Source organism: Apostichopus japonicus, chromosome 8 (assembly GCF_037975245.1).
Source record: "Apostichopus japonicus isolate 1M-3 chromosome 8, ASM3797524v1, whole genome shotgun sequence".
Taxonomy (NCBI): Eukaryota; Metazoa; Echinodermata; class Holothuroidea; order Aspidochirotida; family Stichopodidae; genus Apostichopus; species Apostichopus japonicus.
In genome coordinates, this window is record NC_092568.1 from 34,105,139 (window position 1) to 34,128,789 (window position 23,651).

Genomic DNA, 23,651 nt, shown 5'->3' on the forward strand with positions numbered 1-23,651 from the left:
TTTCAATCAAATAGATTGAAAACTACTGTCAATCTTAGCTACCACTGACTTTGTCAATCTTACGAATTAAGAGAGCAGGGCAAATAGCGTATGATTGGAGTCACGTTTAGCTTTACTGATCTAGCCTGTGACAAATATCTTAACGCCGGGTTTTGTATGCGTTGCGTTTTCCTTAGGTGCCGATTTGGGAGGGCCATATAGCAATTCTCTACAGTTGTTCAGGCGGGAAGACAAATGGCCGAAAGTCATTTCAGTATATGTTAGTCTACGTAGTGACATATTATACCACTTGTGGGTAGAGTTAAAAGTTGGTTATCTACAGATGTTCTTAACATGTTGAAGCATGCTTAGCTTATTATCAAATATAACTCCCAGATCCAAATTTGTCAGAAGTACAGTTTGTTGGAGTTTACCACATGCGAGGCTTTTATATACTTCCTATACACCTGGAAAACTTTGCCGGATATTACTGATATATTTAAAAAGACTCTTTATTCATCATTGTTGTATATAACGTGCCACTCCACCCCCTCCCCCCTCGGGAGTCCGAACGGGCGAACTTGGGGCGCCATTTCGGGAGCCCCCGTCTTTCGGGGCCAACTTGGGAGCCGTTTCTGGAGCCCCCGTTTTTCGTTTTGCTTTTCGGGGGCCGTTTCGGGAGCCCCGTTTTTCGGGGGTTCTTTTCAGGAGCCGTTTTTTTTTATTTGTTTTATTAAATTTATGTTCAGCCTCGGAAAATTCTTGTTCCGTTTGGTATATTATAGCCTGCTTTAGAGTCATGTAAGGGGCTACCATTTTGCCAATTTGAGATATACCGCCGGAATTCGGAATTGAAATCATAGTATTGGATTGTTCATAGGCAAAGAACTCTATGCAGTGAATGTATGCATCGTTGTTGCTTATACCAACATAACATTAAGTATCTTGTGGTCTGACGTTAAAAAAAACCAATATTTGTAGCAACAACAGTTGCCAATAACCAACTTGCACCCGTGTGCAGAATGTTACCACGTTTTAACTCTATACTCATAGCTTACGTGTATACGAGCATCCACAGCTTGGAATAATCTTACTTCTGGAATTTGTAAATTGCAACTCACTTTCATGTTTTAAGAATATACTAAGGAGTACATAAATACTTATTAATCAATTGGTTTATTGTTATTCCTTTATACCCTTCTCGTTCTCTATTTTTTCTCTCTACTTTGATAGAAAAGGGAGTGACCTGCCTCACAAGCCTACAAAGGTTTTTCAGATCACTTCCTAACATACATTTATCTTTCAATAATGACACATAATTTGTAACATATATTGTTATTATTATATGTTACGAAAAAACAAACATAAATGAAATGTAATTAACTTGTATACAAAGAAATTCTATATTTCTTTGATGGAATACCTCATGAATTAAGTCCGACAGGGCGGAATTACTTGATTTAATTAAGGGCAAATTTTACTATGAGTGTAGTAAATTTGTAATGTTGAACATGTTTTAATTCCGGGTAAATAATGACGGGCTGGATATCATCCACAGCGGCAGTATTCATTGTTACATTGATGACTCGGCTTAGGCTCCGATTGTGATGGTCCCGGTCTCGACTTGGATCCTATCGAAGGACTCAGTCTTGATTTCTGATCCCAAGGACTAGGGCTTTTAAGGACTTGCTATATATAACACTGTCGCTGTGCAAAGTCTTAAGTGTGCCATAATTGGACCACCATGCTACTAGAACTCACATGCAACTTACTTAAGAGTTCTATTTCGAATAAAAAATATATGGATGGAAGTCCGCAAAATATTGAATTGTGATATAGGTTAACCTCTTTAAGTGAGCAATACAAGAGCATGTGATATGCAAGTGGCAAAGTGACATGTGAATAGATACAATGAATAAAGCTTCGAGTATGCAATTAACTGCAAGGGACTTGCCGGCCTGTGTGTAGGCCAGTCGTGGTGACTGCCCCAACTCTTTCGGAGTTCTTCCACTAGTATTTAGTGTATCGACCTCTACGCTATTGTCAGATAACCTCGAGAAAGCTCTAATGACCCATTCGTCTTTGTTGCATACTTCCTACAATAAGCCCTAATTTTTTTTTTACTATTTTACGTCCTAAAATACGTCCTGCATTACACCCTACAATACGTCCTATTTTACGTCCTAAAATTCTTCCTTAAAAACTCCTAAAATGAATTCCTGAAATTTCCTAAATTACCACCTGGGGTGGGGGGGGGGGGGGCGGGTGCTCCCACCCCTCTTTACTAACAGGGTTAGTTATATATATATATATATATATATATATATATATATATATATGATGAATAGTCATCCACGATAGAGCCTGGTTATCAATTATCACCACAAAACTTGAAAGATAACGGACATTAGAGAAGATGATTAATTGGTCAAGATGGTACTTTTCAAGAACGTCACTGAAGATAACGCCTGAAAAAAAAACATCGATGAACGATCTGAAGGTGCGCGCAGTTACGGAACTATTGGGAAGAAAAGATGCAAAGGTTTCCACAAAAAAAATATAAATTAATAAGTCTCATGTTGACATTGAGTAAGAGCATATTCTCTCACACAAGCATTGGTGAAATTAGTGCTAATTTAAAAGAAATTTTATGAAAAGAGAAAGAGAGTAAAACTCATCCATCGAAATGCAATAGGGATGCTTTATTTGCCTTTGGTGGACCTGCGTTGAAACATCAGTTAAAGTCTCAGTGTAAAGTTTGGTTCCAACACTGCATCATAGATGCTCTGTCATTTAAACGTGTTCATTATACGACCGAGATATTGGTCTAAAGAAACTGAATATTCATAAAGTATGTGACATGTACACTCAGTTGTGACATGTCTTTCTATTGGGCCAGGTATACTTTCATGACATGCTCCAAAGCATTCGTACTGAATGCTTGAGCAGTACAAACATCTTTTTTCTATTCCATAAAAAGTAGAAACTGTTCATACTATCAGTTTAAATGCTTTGAAAATTGAAACATGATATCAGAGACATTCTAAATGGTATTAAGCCTTTAAAATTGTCACAATTGACTGACATGTAAAAATGTTTCAAGTGAATACACGTATGTACTATATAGTTGAGGATATATCACGGTTGACTTTAGTGTTATTTAAATAATTAAAAAACTCTGAGATCCCTTTTGATTAACCACTCAAATTTCTTGTAAAGTTTTAAATGGGCAATAAATGCCAAGAAGTGTCTGTCCAGTTGGTAATTCATAATTAGGATAAACAAAACACAGGTAGCCATGGGGTTGAACACAATAGAACCATGTATTTCTTTAATGTATTATTTGTTGCAGGGTACTTGTGTGTTTGGAAAGCAAACATATTGTATACCTTGCCATTGTTTTTTTAATCTATTATTGTCCTATTAGTTTGATAATTGATACCAGCTTTCTTTGTTTTCTTTTGACAGATAATCGACCAAAATGTTGATCCAGAGACAACACTTCTCTCATATCTGCGAGCAAAGTGTATCCTTGCCTTCTTAACAGTCAATCGTTTTTTTCTTGTTTCACTGCAAACTAGAGATAATCAAATTAACCATTTTATTCAAAAGATATTAATTAAATAATCCAAAGAATCTGATTTGGTAGTGGTATAAGTAGAAGGTGACTTGTTAGAATATTGGTAACTATAGTTACATAACTACAGTACTGATTTCGCTTAACTCCCGTTGAAAAAAAATCAACGATCGATAAAAAACGTTGAAAATCGATAAAAAAAGTTGAAAATCGGTTAAAAACGAATAATTTCGTTGACAAGATTTAGACTACTGCGGGCACGGGTTGTCAACGAAGTTTCAACGAAAATTCCACGAAAGTTATCGCGATCAAAAACCGCAAAGGCTATTCTAGACATATCAAGGTTGTGACTTGCGTTGAATCCTTAGTTTAACTACAGCCGTTTTCAGACTCTACCAGAAGTTGTAGAGGAATATTACAAATGTTACAAAAGTTTGATTGTAGATAGAGTAAGTTCTTTACTAGGTGTTTGAAAAATGATTTGGCTAGGATAATAAAAACTAGTCTTGATCGATCGTAATAAGCACATTCTACGACTCTTAAGTTATAGGCTAGTATTAAACTAAGATAAGTTTAGGTTAGCTCACCAAGGAACGCAGCGTCAGAAAAACTAGAAATAAAAAAAATATCCACAATGAAACAGTCGTAGCTGGATATCAAAGAGATCTTTATTTCCAATAAATTCCTGTGTTACTTGACGTACTACAGTATCGTTTACTACAGAACATCACTCACTAAACAAACTTTTCTGAGAGCGCATTCCGTACAAAAAATCTCCCCCAGCTTCAATGCACGCAAAAATAAAAAAACATCCTGTTATTTTCCCCCTAACCCGTTACTGTAAGTTGCCCGCGAATGCAGATGGACTGCCCTGGTATTTAGGTCGCAGCCTGGGTCTGGGCCACCTGCAGTTTGCTGCTAACATGTGTATTCCCTACCCTGGATATCCCCACCACCAAACTTTTTTTGAGAGGCTTAGTCCAATCATAAACCTGGCTTTGTCAAATTCACGCCTACCATCTGTTAATTAGCATAGTATTTATCTGAACCTTTGGCTGGCTGCCTCTAGAAGCAAACATTATTTTACCCCTACTGTTCGTAATGGAATGGATGTTACCTGAAAACCAAATATTCATTCATATTATAAGTAGAACAATCCAGCAGGGATAGAAAGTTTATCTTGAATGAACCAATCAGAAGTCGTGCTATTAATAAAACTTGAAACACCTGGCCAGCAAGAGAGTTGCAAACAATTGTATCCATGACTACTAAGAAAATAATGCAGTGACTTGGGGCCCACGTTGGGTAGAAATCTGTGGAAAATGAATATATTTTCATTGCTTATTTGAGTATTGTATATTGGGAAGAGCTGATCAAACAGTAGGGAGGGCTTTCAACTGGCCTGACGGCTTTCAACTGGCCTGACGGCATGTACATTTAATTTAATGAGAAGGGGGAGTTTTTATGAGTCTCCCGGTATGCGTCACATGAGAAGTAAATGTTTTTGTTTTTCGGTTTTATGATCGTTTTTCAAGTGGAACAGCTCATAAAATCATATCAAATGAAAATAATACATATTTGAATATCCTTCCTTAGTTTTACTAATCAGGAATGTTTAATAAAGCATGCAATGCATCGTTCGAAAAAAGTAATTTTAAAGTAGAATTTAAAATGAACGACATAAAACAATATCTGTGAAGCGTGTGGGAGCACAACTTTGAATATTCGTTGTGAAAGAAAACATAGCGAACGATGCTTATTGCGTACAGTAAATAAATTTCGCGGAACTGGTATAGAGAAATTACGTACTGCAGCTTACGTCAGAGAAGCTCATAAATGACACAGGTGGATAGAGCGCATCAAAATTCGGTTTAGGAAATCCCTATACAGCCGACAAAAGTCGATATCTCCTTCCGTTTTCGAGTTATATGCGATTTTGTGTTTTTGCGATATGGTTTTTAGCATATTTTCATTCAATAAGGTCGTTTTTGTGTGTGTTTAAGTAAGGGTGTGACCCAACAGATATTTCGCTAACCGTTTCACCGTATCGCCTGCCGGTCGGTTTAACGTTTAAACGCCGTTTCCCGATCGCGGTTTTTTTCGACGCACGGTCACTCGACTTTTAATGAAAATAGGACATAATGAGTACAATAATTAAGGTTTTTTTCCCCAGCAGGTAGCAATTCAGGCAACAAGACACTCGATCAATGTATGTTAATTACTAATTAGGCCCAATAATATTGCGAACCTTTCGTGTAATAATTGCTGAAAAGAATAACACACATGATCAGTATTCGTGGTGTTCAGAAGTTCAGATCACTGAATTTATATCACTCGGCCTTCGGCAACATCGTAACTTTTGAAGAAAAAAACAATATATTTGTCTATCTATCACAAGATTTTTAACAAAAACTCGCCTAAATTAGTAAACTTACCCACCTTTCCTACTTACTTATTAAAAGTCATGTTAAGAAAACAAATTACGCACGCACGTGTTGTGCGATGGGTTGTAAAAATCAAGTTGAAACTGGTTTGAGCAGCCTCCGATTTCATTTTCTTTCTCTTGTGTCACATACATGATACAGTACCTTACATTAGATACAAAAGTTAATTCAACAACAGCCAAAATTTGTGTCGCAATAGGTTAAGTTTTAATCGCGCTGCGCAGTACCATTCATAATTTGCATATAACATCAAAATTTACACTCGGCGTCCAGATGGCGGGAGATGTAACATCATGTTCAATCTGTTGTGTTGTTCCCATGGTGCGATGAACTTGGGCAAAGTTCAATGACCTACTTATGTTCTGTGACCAATGTCAGTGGGAATTATGTGTGTAAAATCTCGGGTTTTTCCATGTGTTATATATATAGAAGTTTTACGTAAGCGGAGCGAATTTTAAGGCGGCTCGTTGATTGTGAGGAAGCACTTATCTAAGCATCAATATTTGTGAAAAATATCGTAAGTTTTTCATTTTCATTCATTTTCTTTTATGTTTGCCGCAATCCCGCCCGCAATGCATGCACAGCATAATACCATGTGTGAAAAAAATGGCTGTACACGTGCAGACCTGAGAGAGCAAACTGGCCTTGTGTTGTTAATGTTATGACGGTACTTTCTAGAACGACCATTTGCGTCTTTTGGGGTCAACATATTTTCACACGGGATTTCAACATGCCATTGATCGATGTACACGGGTGATATATGTCACAAATATTAACTGGGAAAACGAATAGACGACACTATCATGAGCTTATGACTATTGGCCTACTACTTGAGTTATATTGAACACATTATTCATGCCTAAAACATCGTTTTTCTGTTTTTTTATAGATAGTTTGCAGTACATTACTAAGTTCTTCACATATTTTTAAATAATTTTCATGTTTAAAATGTAAACAAAATAGAAAAAATAAAAAGAGAAAACGCCTTTTTGAAAAATGGAAGCGTCCTCGCAGAATGGGCGGGGCATCTTTATTTTGCTTCAAGTAACATGTTTTCGCTCGGAAACAAAGTTTCATACTTCAACTCTCATATAAAAACAAATTTACATCTCTTAGAAATAACTATTTTTCGTATTCTGCAAGTAAACCAAGTTTATATGTCCATTCACTGTTATTTAAATGGTTAAACAGAACTTCAACTTATTTGGAAGGGTGCCTCGTGGTACATAGCTTTGACTGCAACCTCTCTGTAAGCCTGGCGAAGTTAAGACTTATGTCACTGTGTTTGGGGTTCACAGTCAGAAAACGTCCCCCGTCAGTTTAATTACACGTTTCTTTGAGTGTTACTACTCATATAAGCATGAGAATGCTTTCGAAAATATTCGCTCTTTCAAACGACTGAACTAAAGTCTAACTGATATTAATAAACGAAGTTACGCGTTTTCCGACGTTTCGTGTAACCACAAATTGACCTTCTATTTCGTTTAAAAAAGAATTTCAACGTACCGTTGAAAATTCCACGAAGGAAATGACTGAGATAACCAATCGATAAAAAACGATAAAAATCGATAAAAATCGCCGAATTTCGATGAAAAACGAAGAATTTCGGTTATTTTTCTTTCAACGAATTTTAACGGGAGTTAAGCGAAATCAGTACTGTAGAATCACCTTATACCTAAAGGAAATTTAATTTGACATTTTATTATTTTGGAAAGGGGACAGGAGGGCGGGGGGGGGGGCTGTTGGTCGATTTGGGGAAGCTACAAAATACCAATATGCTAGGAATAGTGTCTAATGAAGTAAAAGTCAGGAGGATATTCTGTATGGTATGTGAACCAAAACTGAAAAGTGTACAGTGAAATTTTAGGGTACAGTTGACTAGTATTACAGGATTTATTATGCGATCTGTGTGCTACAAGCCATGGCATTGTTAAGCTTGCTCTTTGGATATAATCTAATCGCTACCAGGTCACAAGATATGGCCCAAATAGGAGAATAAAGATGTGCTGAAGTACAATTGAAGGAAATTCTGAGAATGTGATCTAGCAATGTGGCCATATTGTAGACAAAACAATCATTTCCTTTAAGGATTGAATAATCAGTGCATTTAACTGGAACCAAACTAGGCTGCAGCGAAGGAGGATGCGGTGCTTGTACAGTGATGGTCTCCTCCTATGATCGTGTAAAACAATCTATCAGGTATAATATATGTATTTTGAATCTTAAATCTCTATCTTGAATGTTTTAAATTAAGGGTGGGGAACTTTTATACTACATTTTTTGCATATGATATATGATCCAGCTCCATGCAGTCATAAACAATCTGACGTAAGAATGCTAAGGGTTAGGGTTAGAGGATTAGGGTTAGGGTATATTAATAAAGATAAAATTAACATATATAGTGGCATATGAAAGTGGCATATAATAGTGGCATACTAGCGTAACAGTGTAATAATAGTGTAATGATAGTGTAATAATATGTAATAATAGTGTAATTACAGTGTACAAATAGTGTAATATTAGTGTAATAATAGAGTGATAGTATAATATAGGCTTATAATAGTAGCAACAATAGTGGCAGTTTGGACGTGGACAAGGCTTGATGAGGTTAATTGTTGATTTCTGTTTCTTCCATACTCCAGTTTGCAATTTGAAAATTGATCTTCTAAGTTCGTTAGTATGTGGTGTCATTGTCATGGTGTGACAATTCAAACAATCCATGTAGCACACTTTTGTGCGTTATCTTTTATCACCACATATGGTCTCTTTAAACCCTAAAGCGAGTCCTCGATAACCTTCACTCTATTGACACAAGTGTATGTGGTGATGATTTAATCAAGGTTAAAGCAAACAGAAATCTCTAAATCTAGGTGATTCGAAAGATAGCCTCAGTTCAGAAATAAAGACTCTAAATGATATGTTCTGAGGCCCACATATCAACTTCAACTCAGCAATGTAGCTAATCGTCATTATTCAATTATTAATTGAAATAGTGACCAGAAAATTGTGATTTTGTGAAGTATTGAAACGACTAGAAAAGAGCATCTAAGCAATTCAATTTGCAGATTCTAGCAGAATAATATTGATCCATGATTTTAAGTAATTGGTGATAAAATGCAAATTTAACAAATTTAATCTTATTTTCCTCTAATACCTGGTAGAACTGATCAATCAACTGAAATCGTTGATTAAAGTTCAATGGTAGTGGGGTCTGTCTGACCTTGTAATGTATTATAATAATTTTCATTCGAACCATTTTTACAATCAACATCAGTGAGATGAGATGGAAAACAGCAATAGGTACTTATTTTAAAGACTATGAATGTGTATTCAGTGAAACGCATTTCTATCTTGATATTAGACATGAGATTATATTGTGGTTTGAGGTTCTTGCATTAAAGTGTCGTTTGAAGGTCATCGGTATATTGACCTCAAATTTAAAATGCCTAAAAAATGCCAGAACGAAAAACTTTCCATGTAGTTTTTCATGTCCAAGTTAACATCAAATGATTATGTGCTAAATTAGACAATGTTTCAGTGAGGCAAAATACTTGTAGTCAAATTCTTGTTGAAGTTGGACAATTCCACTTTCCACTTTGAAAATTAACATCGTGTACCTCCGTGCAGTTGAACATTCTCATTTTGATTTTTCGTTATGAGGGTTGCATTCCTTGTAACATAAACCATCAAAGTTTAATTGAACAGTGGCTGCATGTGCGTGACTGCATACAAACACACACACACACACATATATATATATATATATATATATATATATATATATATATATATATATATATATATATAATGAATATTTGTAAGCTAATTGGTTCTACCAGAAAAGGATCATGCATGAGTTTCGATTATCTGTCGTCGATGAATAATAAATTTAATGTCAACTAAAAGATGTACAGATTGATTGATGTATACCAATTTCTGGCAATTCGTTGCTCTTTCAAAAAATGTTTATCATTTTTTTGCCTCTCGCGAGTTTGACACGTTTGACTCTCGCGATATTCTTTGCAATTAATAGTATACCTTCAAGTTATAAAGTTTTTTTTTTAAAGTTTTTTTTACTAATTATTTATTATGTACTACTTACAAATACTAAAAAATATAACATATAATTATTTTCGATCATGGCTTTGTTTGTTTAGACATGTGTCTGTGAATGCATGTCTTGCTCCAGTGTGTTCGGTGTACGGGACTGCAGTGACTACTGTCGAAGGGATTGGGAGTACTAAAACTAAGTTGCACCCTGTTCAGGTAATCACAGGCTTCTTATTTTTCTTTACGTTCGTACACGTTATATATATATATATATATATATATATATATATATATATATATATATATATATATATATATATATATATATATATATATATAAATGAAAATCGTATATATCGTATATATATATATATATATATATATATATATATATATATTAGTAGTTGTTTATCTTTTATATTATATATATATATATATATAAGTATATATATACATATATATATATATATAAATATATATATATATATATATATATATAAAAGATAAACAAGCGACATAGTGCTATATCTCGGAGTGGTCACCACCCCATCGTCAGGCAATTGTACAAGATCAACAGAAAGGAGTTTAGCCCTGTTCGACCTCGCAAGAGGTCCTACAATTGTACAAGATCAATTAAATACAAGGGCTAATAAACATCCGAAGACGACAATAGTGATAAGCATGAGTGAATTTGTAAACTAGGAATAAATAGAACAAACCAGCATGAAAAAGTAAGTAGGGATTAAAATAGCTCCAACCCGTAGCTCGCTACGTTTGTATTCAAGTCAGCATTCAAGTCTTTTATGAGAAGACTCTCTTTAATCTTTCTCCTGAACCACTGGGATTCATTACTATAATAGTGACACAATGGTAAAAAAAGTAGGAAGATTATGTTTGTGCGCATTACAATGAAGGTTAACAACCCCTTTCTGACCACCAAAAGAGACCATCAGATGTTCTTTGAATCTATCCTTAAGCCGTCTATTGATTTCTCCGACATAAAGGAACCACAGTCTGGGCAGTTTATCCTGTATACAACATTGTTGATATAATCTAACTTATAAGGACTGGCATTTTAAGTACATCTTATGCTTGCGTTTTCGGCCTTAGGACAAAGATACAACAATTGCGATTGCTTCTTGATAAATGATCACTACACCTGAGGTATTCACAATGTTACATGTTTGCCCAATACTAACAAGGAAGCCCTTAAATACATTGCTTATAACCTAGATATGATATTAACTATAGACTTTGCTTGTAATTCATGTATACTAGCTGTGATTAAGACGCTCAGTGCAACCACCAAAGGGGCTAGAAAATGAAATGATGTTCACTCATGTTCGAAAATCGGCTTTGTATAACCATCCTTGAAACTTTCCCACTTACAAAGACAACTTTCTACTTTAACCCATCCCATCTCCCCCTTCCTCCCCATCCTCCCTCCCCCTTCTCCTTCTCCTCCTCGTCTGTTAAAGATTAAGGCCATACATATACCATATAGCATATTCTGACCTGAAATTTGCAGCATACTTTTGCTTATTTTGAATCACGAACAGGAAAGGCTTGCTGCATCTCATGGCTCCCAGTGTGGGTTCTGCACACCTGGTATTGTGATGTCTATGTACACACTTCTGAGAAACAACCAAGAGCCATGCATGAGGGACATCTTTGGTGCCTTCGAGGGAAACCTTTGCCGATGTACTGGTTATCGTCCCATCCTAGAAGGATACAGAACATTTACCAAGGTGAATATTACTTCCATTTTCGGTCATTCCTCTCAGTTCTTAAACAATATATATGTTAGATAGTTTTTTTTTTTTTTGCTAACATGAATTGACGAAGGACACCATTATCCTACAAATAGGGAGAGCTACGGATCCAGTCCAGATAAAGAGGATAAAGAAATGAATCTCTTTTTGGCTTTGTGTACTCTAGATCAGGATTGACTCCACCAGTGTCCTCGAAGAAATCATATTCCTTCATACCTACGCCAAAGTTCTAGCCTCACAGGCTTGCACAAATCCTTAGAGTTTTGCTCAACAATACCATCATTATTATCATTAGATCCCCTTATAAGCTGTTTGAAAAGATATTCGTGGATGTGAGACGCAGTCTCGAAGTTTGTATTGTGTGGTCCTAACGTTCGAATTACATTTTTTATGTTCGTTCATAGATTGCATTTGACCAGACCACATTTCTCATTGGAAGAGTGTTAACACTGAAAAAAAAATGTGGTTCAGAGCTTGTTGCAGAACTTTTTTTCCAGATTTAAATCTCAAAGTTCGAAACTCACTGAAAGTTATGTTCTACTGGAGATTTTGGTAGTTTTCTGTGTTTGATGCTGACATAATAGTCTTTGACATAATGACACTTAATATTCAAATGATAATTGCTGTTGGACAGAAATGACTAATTATTCAAATGTTTTTTTAATGTTTTATACTGGTTATTGAAAATGCAGTTAATCAAAGATTGATAATGAAATGTATCAAACTGTGATCTGATATTGCATATTACTTGTTATGTATTATGTCTGGTTATAGTTAATAAAAGTTACTCCAGGAAGAGTTTCAGTTTGAATCTACCTGAGCACTTGATTGTTATTGTTGCAATTCTTCATTATTAGGGGTGTGGAAAGCAAAATTGCTGTCAAAACGGTTTCCAGTCAAACGGGGTAAGTAATTTACTATTACTCCAAAATAACAAAATACTTATCTATAATTTTAAGAAGGGTGCTGTGAAAGGATTAAAATATGTGACATTACAGTATAGACATTTGATCTTTCAGCAAATAACATGAGTGTATACTCAAGTAAAAAGTGCATACACTTTCAAAGCTAGCGGTTTCTCTATATATTATCTCTCTTATTATATTTCTCTTAGAAATTGCTAAATTAACCCAAAGTGTGTTCTTAACTTCTCCTTTTCCCACTCCCCATCCCTCTCCAATCTTTTCTCTCTCTCTTTCGCGTGACCGGACAAATACCCCCCAGACAAATACCCCCCGGACGATTACCCCCCAGACAATAACCCCCCGGACGATTACCACCCGGACAGATACCCCCCCGGACAAATACCATCCCGGACAACTACCCCCCAGGACAACTACCACCCGGACAGAAACCCCCCGGACAAGTACCCACCCGGACAACTACCCCCTCAGACTAATACCCCCTAGACAATTACCCCCCTAGACAATTACCCCCCGGATAAATACCCCCGGACGAATATACCCCTGGACATATGCCGTTAACTTTAGGAGACGGATACAGCGACGGATACGCCCGTCTTTTTTCGAGTTTAGTTTCCCGCGGGCCTCAACATATACACTGGTCCCTCGGGCAACTCCGAGAGCATATTTACAATTGGGTCAGGGTGACGGTTAAACTGGCACCACTAGGTCGTCGTGTGCCCTGGCCCTTATAACCTCCTCCCGACTTTTAAAAAGATTTGAGCTTTTCATATATAAGCCCCCAAAACTCCTGGATAGGGTTTGACAATGGACCGATGCCCGGGGGTTGGGTTGGGAATTGCTCACTGCTGGTAGTAACCAGGGGCGTATCCAGGATTTTCTAACCCGGGGGGCTGCAGCCCCCCCCCCCCCCCCCAACCAAACTTGTTGAAAATTCGGGCAATATGCTGAGAATAAATGAATAGTTTAAAAATTATCTCCTTGGTAATTAAAATAAAGTTCTAAGCTTGGCAGACTAATTCGCCATTACTACTGTAAAAGAGAGTTTTGACATAATTGGACCTGTATGCTTTTTCTCCATCTATATAAGACATTTCGTTGTTTACATTAGCATCCTGCGGATGACTGCGCAACTTTCACGGACCGTACGGTACACGATGCCATGCGATGTAATGACCTATGCTTGCTAATATGATATTGTATGTATGTATGTATGTATGTATGTATGTATGTATGTATGTATGTATGTATGTATGTATGTATGTATGTATGTATGTATGTATGTATGTATGTATGTATGTATGTATGTATGTATGTATGTATGTATGTATGTATGTATGTATGTATGTATGTATGTATGTATGTATGTATGTATGTATGGGTGTATGTATGTATGTATGTATGTATGTATGTATGTATGTATGTATGTATGTATGTATGTATGTATGTATGTATGTATGTATGTATGTATGTATGTATGTATGTATGTATGTATGTATGTATGTATGTATGTATGTATGTATGTATGTATGTATGTATGTATGTATGTATGTATGTATGTATGTATGTATGTATGTATGTATGTATGTATGTATGTATGTATGTATGTATGTATGTATGTATGTATGTATGTATGTATGTATGTATGTATGTATGTATGTATGTATGTATGTATGTATGTATGTATGTATGTATGTATGTATGTATGTATGTATGTATGTATGTATGTATGTATGTATGTATGTATGTATGTATGTATGTATGTATGTATGTATGTATGTATATGTGATCTTCCCGCAAGCAGGAACTCGCGAAAGAAGCCATGGAGGCTTATAGACTCGCAAGCTGACCGAAGCCAATCTCTCGGCACACATCCATTTAACGTCCATGTCGGGAAGTTGTTATTGAACAACACCCTTGCCAGACGACACACCTTGCTGTCGGCGGGGAATCGAACCGGGGATCTCATGACTGGGAGACGCCGGCGTTAACCAATAGGCTATACACTCCGCCTATTGACATTAACATGTTGAACGCGCGCTTTGCGCGCGAAACATTTTGGTTATATTTTTCGGGCAAGTCGTTACAGCCCCCAAATCCAATTGGGCTCCTACGCCTTTGACTACACACATAGACAGTTTTGAGGCTGTTCAATTTTGAACATGCATTTTCATGCTCACTGATATTATGTGATGTCTGCTCTTTGCTTTACAAATTCGAACAGGCGTGTAGCGAGTAATTTGCCAACGGAAGGGCGAAGCCTGTAGGCAAACTATCTAAGCGAAGCGCCACCATGGGTTGGCGCGAAGCGTACAAGAAAATTTTGGCCGAAAAAGCCTCCCAGATCGCTGGAAATGACACTTCCCAGGCCTTGTAAGTTGCATCTAAGCATTGTCTATTTTTAAATTACTAGCGATATCATAGAGAAAATTTGCTCGGGGGGGGGGGGCGGTCGCCCCTTCCCGAAATGCGTCATGTTCCCCGACGACTCGGTCGAGTTCAAGACCAGCCACAGTTGGTTCCATTGCACAATTGAACAATTGTTCAAGGCGTCCATACACACACACGCGTTATGCTAGACCATATATAGTATATATATATATAGATACATTAGTGAGAGAGGAAAAATGGAAACGTCAACTATAGCACCAATGGTGCAGAAGCTCATACCTTTTCGAGCTTAAAAATGTAGGGCCCACAAAACTTTATGGCCCACCAAATTTCCGGCCATTTTTCAGATTCCACCAATTTTGGGCCCATGAAGGATACCCCCCCCCCCCCCTCCGTTAGCAGAATACTGGCCACACCACTGGCTATAATTCCTATTTTCCCCCTTTAAATCCTGTTTTACCCACTCTCTCAAACAATTCCACTGACCTACCCTATTAAACTTTCTCCCCTCTACCTGAGCAGACCTGAAGTATGGAACGCGAAAAGGGCAACCGTATTTCGTTGCCTAAACTAAGTTTGTTTCGTTGCCTAAACTAAGTTTGTTGCTGTCTAAACTAAAGCTGTTGCTGCTAGTTTACCATGTTGCTGTTGTTCGTTGATGTCTAAACTTACGTTGATGTCTAAAGTCACGTTGACGACTAAACGCGCCTTAATGTCTAAACTCACGTTGATTTATAAACCTTACGGTTGATGTCTAAACTCACGTTGATGTCTAAAACTTTCGTTGCTAAGTTAACTTACGGTTGATGTCTAAACTCACGTTGATGTATACACTTTCGTTGCTATCTAAAGTTCCGTTGTGAACACATTGTGAACGAACATCATTCTTTCTTTTCAAAAAAATTATAACAATCAACCGCAAGTTGCTTCCGTGCAGTGCTAACAACATATCTATTACAGAGATTTTCATGCTAAATACAGCCAATTATGTTTTCTCAAATTTCCCGAGATTTGTTTGGTTAATAGTCCCTTACCCATTGTCTGCAAACATGCTTGCATCTTCAGTGCTCAATGAACGCAAAGTATGATGGTTTAACTATGTAACGCGAAAAAAGGGGGGGGGGGGGGTAATCGTTAATGTCATGCCGGATTTGTAGCAACAGCCATGTAAATATCCTTAACAACCTGATTTGTCGAACAAAATCACGTTAACGATATTTGCATGATAGTTGATACAACTCCGAGGACGTTATTTACATTTATATTGTTAATGTCATATTTGAATAATTGTTTTATCACAGAAAGTTATGAGTTGAGACAATCTATGAATTTTGCGGGAAGCTACCACAACATCTCTGATACTGAAAAGGACTTTAAATCTCACAGTATGCTTTGTTCTCTCCATATTGAGAGTTGATAATGTAAAATGTGCATTTATACCACAGTTATTTCTTCGTTGCAAACTTGCGTAAAGTTTTGCGGTCCCTTTGACCACGTGCTTCAAGTCATGATTCTGGTGCAACACTAATTCGTGTGCATAAACTACTGCAGTCATACATCGTCAAAAGTAGTCATTGAAGTTTCGACATTGCGTAAAAATGTTATTTAAATACTATAATTTTCGTGGAGTTGGTTGTTTCCAAATACTGAAAAGCATCCAGGGTAAATGTTGGATCAGTTGCTCTATGGTTGGATGTAGTCTGCGCTTCGTGAGTAACAAGAGGGGCACAGTATTGAAGTACGTAGGCAATATGACTCACAGAACTAGTTTACTAAACCCGCCAAGCAAGTTCATTCGTAACACCAATCCAGTTCGGAGTTTCGATTTGCGAAAGGGATTGTGTTGTAAATGGAATATACACAAACCTCGCTCAGCATTGTTAAGAATTTTAGACCAAAAAACCTGCTAACATGTTATGCAAGAAACGAATCATCCAAGATACACTCGAGTTTTGACTAAGGCTATGTGTTGTAGGTAAGGTGATATGATCTTTTCTCCACAAATTTTCAGGATATGCGCATGTGCAGTTGAAACTCCGAAGTTTGAACAGGCCTAATACAAATTGCGTGGAATTTAGCGAGATATGCACACTACATTTGCGGGGATATTTGAAGAGTTGGGGTAGCTGGTGAAATCGCTGCAGGTCAAAGCATCGAGGTACTATATACGGAGTTGGAGAGGAGGAAAGAGTGGCAGGGCAGGCGAAATGAAGGTCGGACGGCCGCCCTTGTAAAACAGCGAAGCTAGGGCACTGGATGGCATCCGCCATATATATATTGTGTAGAGAATTCACAAAGTACAGGCAGTGATAAGATCGCATCTTCTCAACTATAAACACTAGTAAAAGTATAGGTCATATAATAAACGCAATTGGTGTTCGATCGGGACGAAAACATTTGTCTTTAGTAATATGACTGTCATTCGTTTTACTTGATTGCCGACATTCCCCACAACATATCCAGACATCATGTAATGGTTCAATAATTCAATTTTAAGTACAGTATTTTATGCTGGCATTTTGTCTCGACACTCGTTTTACTTGATTACCGACATTCCCAGATTATCTCTACACATTGTTGGAGGGGCTCAATGAAATCAGTTTAAAAATGCAGTATTTTTATGCTGGTACTTTGTCCAGACACTCGACTTTGTACTTGATTTCCGACATTCACAGCGTATATGCATAGCCTATAAGTATAACATTATAACATTTTAAAAGTTGTTTACCGTGCAGCCTCCTATTCGTATGAGTTGTACTAACGCACATGTTATCTGATAGGCTGGCTGTGGGAGATACGGTAGCTTGTAAAACAAGGTTTCCACAAGTTTGCGTTTGGTGACTCCAAATGGACTTTGACCTCCAAGACCCCTATTGTTTTTGGTGCAGGTGTGTATAGCCACGTACAATAGACTGACCTGTGTTTATTTAATGTATCAAAATGGTGGTTCGGGCCATTTCTATAGTAACAGCTAGTTCTGCTTATACTAACACCTTTCTAGTGTACTGAAGTCATCGAAACCTCAATGCATTTTGCATTCTGGTTTACATTACACGGTTGAGCAATTTTGAACAGCGCCGATAGCAACAACGTAAGTTTAGACAATGACATATGTTTAGACAACGGAAGTTAAAATAACGTGAGTTTGAGCAACAACGTGGTAAAACAGCAGCAACAACTTTAGTTTAGACTGCAACAAACTTAGTTTAGACAACGAAATATGGTTGCCCTTTTCGCGTTCCATACTGAAGCACTCCTTGCCAAAATTTTGGCTGGCTGCCTACGTACCTCAGGCTCAAAGACTTCTAAGAATCGGCAAGTGCTGATTGGCTATAAGGCTCTCATGCTTACAGTTCAACAGTTAATAACAACTCCCAGTCCTGCTTTAATTCCACTAACAGCCTCTGCAGAGCTTAACCACAAATGTAAACAAACACTGCAGAAACTGGGAGACAAATTTAAGGAGCTTTGGCAAAAGGTGAAGGCTCAGATTTTTTTAAACAATGGGGATTCATTGTAATTAATTAACTTTTGACCAAAAATTATTAGGCATCATCTTATTCATACACAATCCAACAATCATCAGTTCAACTTTGAATATGATCCATCAAAATCTTGAGGAGATTGAGATATTTGAAAATATTACAAAGAATGACCCCTGATGACCCCCTAAATGACATTTGACCTCAATTTTCCGAACACCCCTCATAACCCTCATCCCGAGGAACGTTGTGACCAAGTTTCATTATAACTGGCCATACACTGTACGAACAGGAGCAATTTGAAAATATAGGGCGGCGGCCCGGGCCACAAAAGACCCCTAGTTGATCTTTGATCTCAAATTCATGAACACCCTGAAGGTAAAACTTCCATAGTACTATCGTGACAAACCCTCAACATTGTACCATGGAATCTGTAGGAGAAGAAGCATTTTGCGTATTTCCACAAAATGGCCCATTACGGCCCACAGGTGACCATTGACCCCAATTTCGGACCATCTCTGATGGCCCTATACCCAATGGTCCTTGTGTCCAAGTTTCATGAAATTCCATTGAATACTGTGTGAGTGGGAGCGGTTTTACCAATTGTTGACGGATAGAGTGATAGACGCCGCACTGTAACAATAGCTCACACCAGCATGCTGGTATGAGCTAAAAATGGAGTTGTCGGTGTAAGGGGTAGGGTGAGGCGCACGTCCCCTCTGTAATCTTCGATCTGTCACTGGCTACCCTGTGTATATAATAGGGATCAGCGCTGTAATTATGACTGTTCCTCTTTCTCTTCCCGAGGTCTTGGCGTTTATCTTCTACTTCCTCCTTTTCTCCTTTTTCTCTCTTTCTTCTTTTTCTTTTCCCTTCCTTCCTCTCCTCCTTTTCTTTTTTCTCCCTCTTTTTCTCTTTTTTCTTCTCTTTTTTTCTCTCCTCTTTTCCTTACCCGGGGGCGCGCGCCCCCAACGCCCCCTGGATACGCGCCTGGTAACTATTAATTTACTATTTGTTATAGTGACACTATTCTGTATTATTAATCTCCGAACAATTCAGGTTTATTGCGGCTTACCATTTTCAAGTTTTCTTCTGAGTAATTTTACTTGATGATTTGTTATGTTATGTTAGTTTTTGTATAGCGCTTTATATGGCACAGCCATCTCATAGCACTTTGAATCCTTGGTCATCAGGCTGGCTGCTGAGAATCCAGCGCACACAGCTTAGTTACCTCACAGGTACCCATTTATACACCTGAATGGATAGGGGCAGTCGAGATAAAAGTGCCTTGCCCAAGGACACAACATAACAGGATTATATATAAACAAAAGCATTAGCCACTCGGCCTCCACGCTCCTCTTGTTTTGCTTATTCTAAGCTATTTTTTCCTGTAAGTGCACGCCATTTTAGGATGGGAGGAGCAGACGGGAGGGGCGGGGCAAGCATAACCACGGTCCACCCCTCTAGTTTAGTGTGCATGATCATCATCCATACCCCCATGCATTGTTTCATGGACCGCTGGGCTATCATAGTCAAACCCGGTTACGGTGTAGCCCGTTACACCGACAGAATTGCCTGTAAGGTTTCATAATAGTATGTACGATTGTATGAAACGTAAGTCAGGGGCGTAGCCAGGATTTTCAAAGTTGTAGGCACGACTATCTGAGCGGAGCGCCACCATCGGTTGGCGCGGAGCGTACAAGAAAATTTTTGGTTTTACAAACCCCCCAGATGGCCGGAAACGGCCCTTCCCGAGTGTTAATTCTGGTTCCCTGGCCTCATGCTAACTTGAGACACCTCATTCAATATCACCTTTAAACCCCAAAACGAACGAGTCAAAATAGTACGTAATGCAATACTACATAATGTATTTAAAATTAGCAAAGTACATGTACAGAGTAGTCTTACTTTTCAACTTCTGATACTTGTATATACAAAGATAGGCCAGAATTGTCCTTGATACAACTATAGCCAGTAATTGTCTTTGATACAACTGTTACTAGTAAATTTTTAAGTTAGCCTAATAAGAGAAGGCGAGAGCTATCCGACGATTGCCATCTGATGCAAATTTCTTCAGCACAGCTTCAACGACAATTGCAAAGTCTCTGTGGATGTCAGTGACGTAGCCAGAATTTTTTTCAGTGGGGGGAGGGCGCTGGGTGGCTTGACCATTTCCTGGGAGGGCGTCTTGTTACTATCTAAGCGGAGCGCCACCATGAGTTGGCGCGCAACGTACCTAAATTTTTTAGCTAAAAGGCCTCCTAGATCGACGGAAATGACACTTCCCAAGCCTTGGAAGCAGGGGCGTCAATCCGATTTGAAACGTGGGGGGGGGGGGCGGACGTAATTGATTCGAGTATTCGGGCCGCAAGTACTATCTAAGTGGAGCGCCACCATCAGTTGGCGCGCAGCGTAGCAAGAAAATTTCAGATTTCAATATCTGCCAGATCGCTGGAGATGGCACTTGCCAGGCTGGATAGCAGCCATCTAGTTGCGTGCTTTCGGGAGAAAATTACAAATTCGTCACTCAGGAAATCTGCAATAAAGTTCATGCGGCCTTAATTTTTGGTCGATTATTTCTGTTTTTAGCGATTCCAATTGACATCAACATTAGAACCCAGTGCAAGTTGACAAATGATGCGGCGAACTGGTAACCCCAGCCCCATTTTGCCTATGTTTCAGGATAGAATACCCCTCATTTGTTCAAACCCATGACAACTAACAATCTGTTAATAAATTTACTTCGAAATGGGCACATTATATTGCACCAAGTCGGTCAAGGAATGACCCCAGGGCCTCAGATATAGGCCTATAGGAACGATGCCACAAAATGTCCACGGACATATACTATAGGCAAAGGAAGCTATCCGTCGCGACTGCATGTGCGACTGCGGTCGAAGGGTCGTTCATGAGTGGTCATCATGGAGATTCGAGACCATTCAGACCAATGATATATTTTTCGCACATGTAATTTTTTTCGACACCCAAAATCCCAGTGGGAGGGCGACTGGGGGCGACAAGCTTTCATGGGGGCTGTCGCCTCCACGCCCCCTGGCTACGCCACTGGTGGATGTGCATGAGTGCCAAACCGATGAGTCTCTCTTCATTCATTGTATAGTTTTTTTAAACTACGCACGTAGTTTTTTATTCTGCGCATTGCGCTTAAAGACCTTTCAGCAGTTGCCGAAGCTATTGGCATGGTTAATCATGGTTAGGCTATAACTAGATGTTAAAAAACTGACAAGATCGTATCCTAGTCTTTTTCGGCGGGTAGAGTGTTGAATGAAACGGCACGCGATAGAAATGACAGCCTAGATGACAGAAGAATAGGTCATCTAATTTAGCCATATTCTTGCTACGTTCATTTCAATAGTTTTTCCTGTCTTTACTCTTAAACTCGTCCCGCAAGCTTATGGATTTGAATTATGGGTGTTTTAAAAAAAAAGATAACTTGGCCAAAAAAGTTGTAGGCCCGGGCCTACAGTTCTACATACTGGCTACGCCCTGTAGGCCCGGGCCTACAGTGCTACATACTGGCTACGCCCCTGTAAGTAAAGAAAGAGGCTTGAGACCACGACGTCAGTACCATTTGAAAAAAACCTACTCTCTGGTTATTCTGTTTGCAAAAAGAATGATGATAATCTAAGAAATCAATTTAATTTTCCCTAGTTATAATAACGTTTCATATCAGAATAATAATCTGATATATCAGAAAAATAATCTGATATACCAGATTAAGAAAATTGTCTTTCATGGCCCTAATGGGCTTTCGTACTACGTAGTTCACCAGCTAAAGGTCCGCTTGGTTAACAGGGGGGGGGGGGGGCTGGGGCGTATTCTGGTTTAGTTCGGGTAGTAACCTGGGTGAGGTATCTGTGCTGGTGTATTTGTGCGGGTAGAGTTTTCCCGGAGGTAATTGCTGGGGGTGGGGTTAATTGTCCTCGGGGGTATTTGTCCTCGTTGATGTATGTCCGGGGGTAGTTGTCCCGGGGGTAGTTGTCTGGGGGGTACTTATCCTCGGGGGTATTTGTCCTCGGTGGTGTATGTCCGGAGGGTATTTGTCCGGGGGGTAGTTGTCCTCGGAGGTATTCGTCCTCGGGGGTTTTTGTCCGGGGGGTACTTGTCCCGGGGGTATGAGTCCGGGGGGTATATGTCCGGGGGGTATTTGTCCGGCAACACTCTTTCGTCACCCTGACATTGTTTTCCCACCTCTTCTTCCGTGATTTAGCTGTTCACATATTTAAATCACTGCATGCACCTTTGAAAATATTATAATCACTGAAGTCTATCCTGTGGAAATTGAGGAGAAGGAGGTTGTAGTCAAAATGGCGTGAACATGGCTAATGGCCACAGCAATCAAGAGGTTACTTATACTAGTATATATTTGAGAAATTTGATGAATTAGTAATAAAGGTGTAATCCGGTAATCTTATCTGTTAACGAACTGTTACATTTTCTAGAGAAGCAGATCACATAATCTACCTCGCCAACCCCTTTATTATTTATTCCTCCCCTACCTTCACAATGACGAATTCTACTATTGAAGCCATTCCTTTGATCTCCTTACAGTTTCGAGAAAGAACAGAACAGTTCTGCTCGCATTTGAAATGAGTATTTAAATGCTAATCACTGAAACTTTTAACATACTAAAATTTGCTTCATGTTTTCCAAACGTACCCTGCAGGAGGTTATTACGAAGCATTCTAAAATTATTCACACGCATCGTGGAGTATCCATAATTTAATCTATTAAATTCATCAGCTCAAAGAAATCTTTAACGATGGCTGGAGAATACTTGACCTCGTTTGAGAATTTGAATAACCTTCAAATGTAGGAATACTGATGACCTTTAACACTGCAGACAGGACAGCATCGAAAGCTATTTGAGATATGGTGTCATCTGAAATGCAAACAGAACTGATTTTCTGTGTCCAAACCTTTTTTTAAAGTATTTAATTCTCCTCCACCTTCACAATAACGAATTCTACTATTTGAGCCATTCCTCTTATCTCCTTAAAGTTTCGAGAAAGAGC

General features: G+C 38.4%; 1 protein-coding gene across 1 annotated transcript in view; it reads left to right on the forward strand.

Moving 5' to 3' along the window:
* The window catches only part of LOC139971689 (xanthine dehydrogenase/oxidase-like), a 68,114-nt gene that overhangs the window by 6,560 nt on the left and 37,903 nt on the right, over window positions 1-23,651 (forward strand). The window contains exons 2-6 of the mRNA XM_071978379.1: window positions 3,448-3,505; window positions 8,103-8,199; window positions 10,158-10,266; window positions 11,610-11,798; window positions 12,680-12,727. Of these exons, the coding sequence (XP_071834480.1) occupies window positions 3,448-3,505; window positions 8,103-8,199; window positions 10,158-10,266; window positions 11,610-11,798; window positions 12,680-12,727 (501 nt within the window). The remainder of the gene's footprint in view (window positions 1-3,447; window positions 3,506-8,102; window positions 8,200-10,157; window positions 10,267-11,609; window positions 11,799-12,679; window positions 12,728-23,651) is intronic.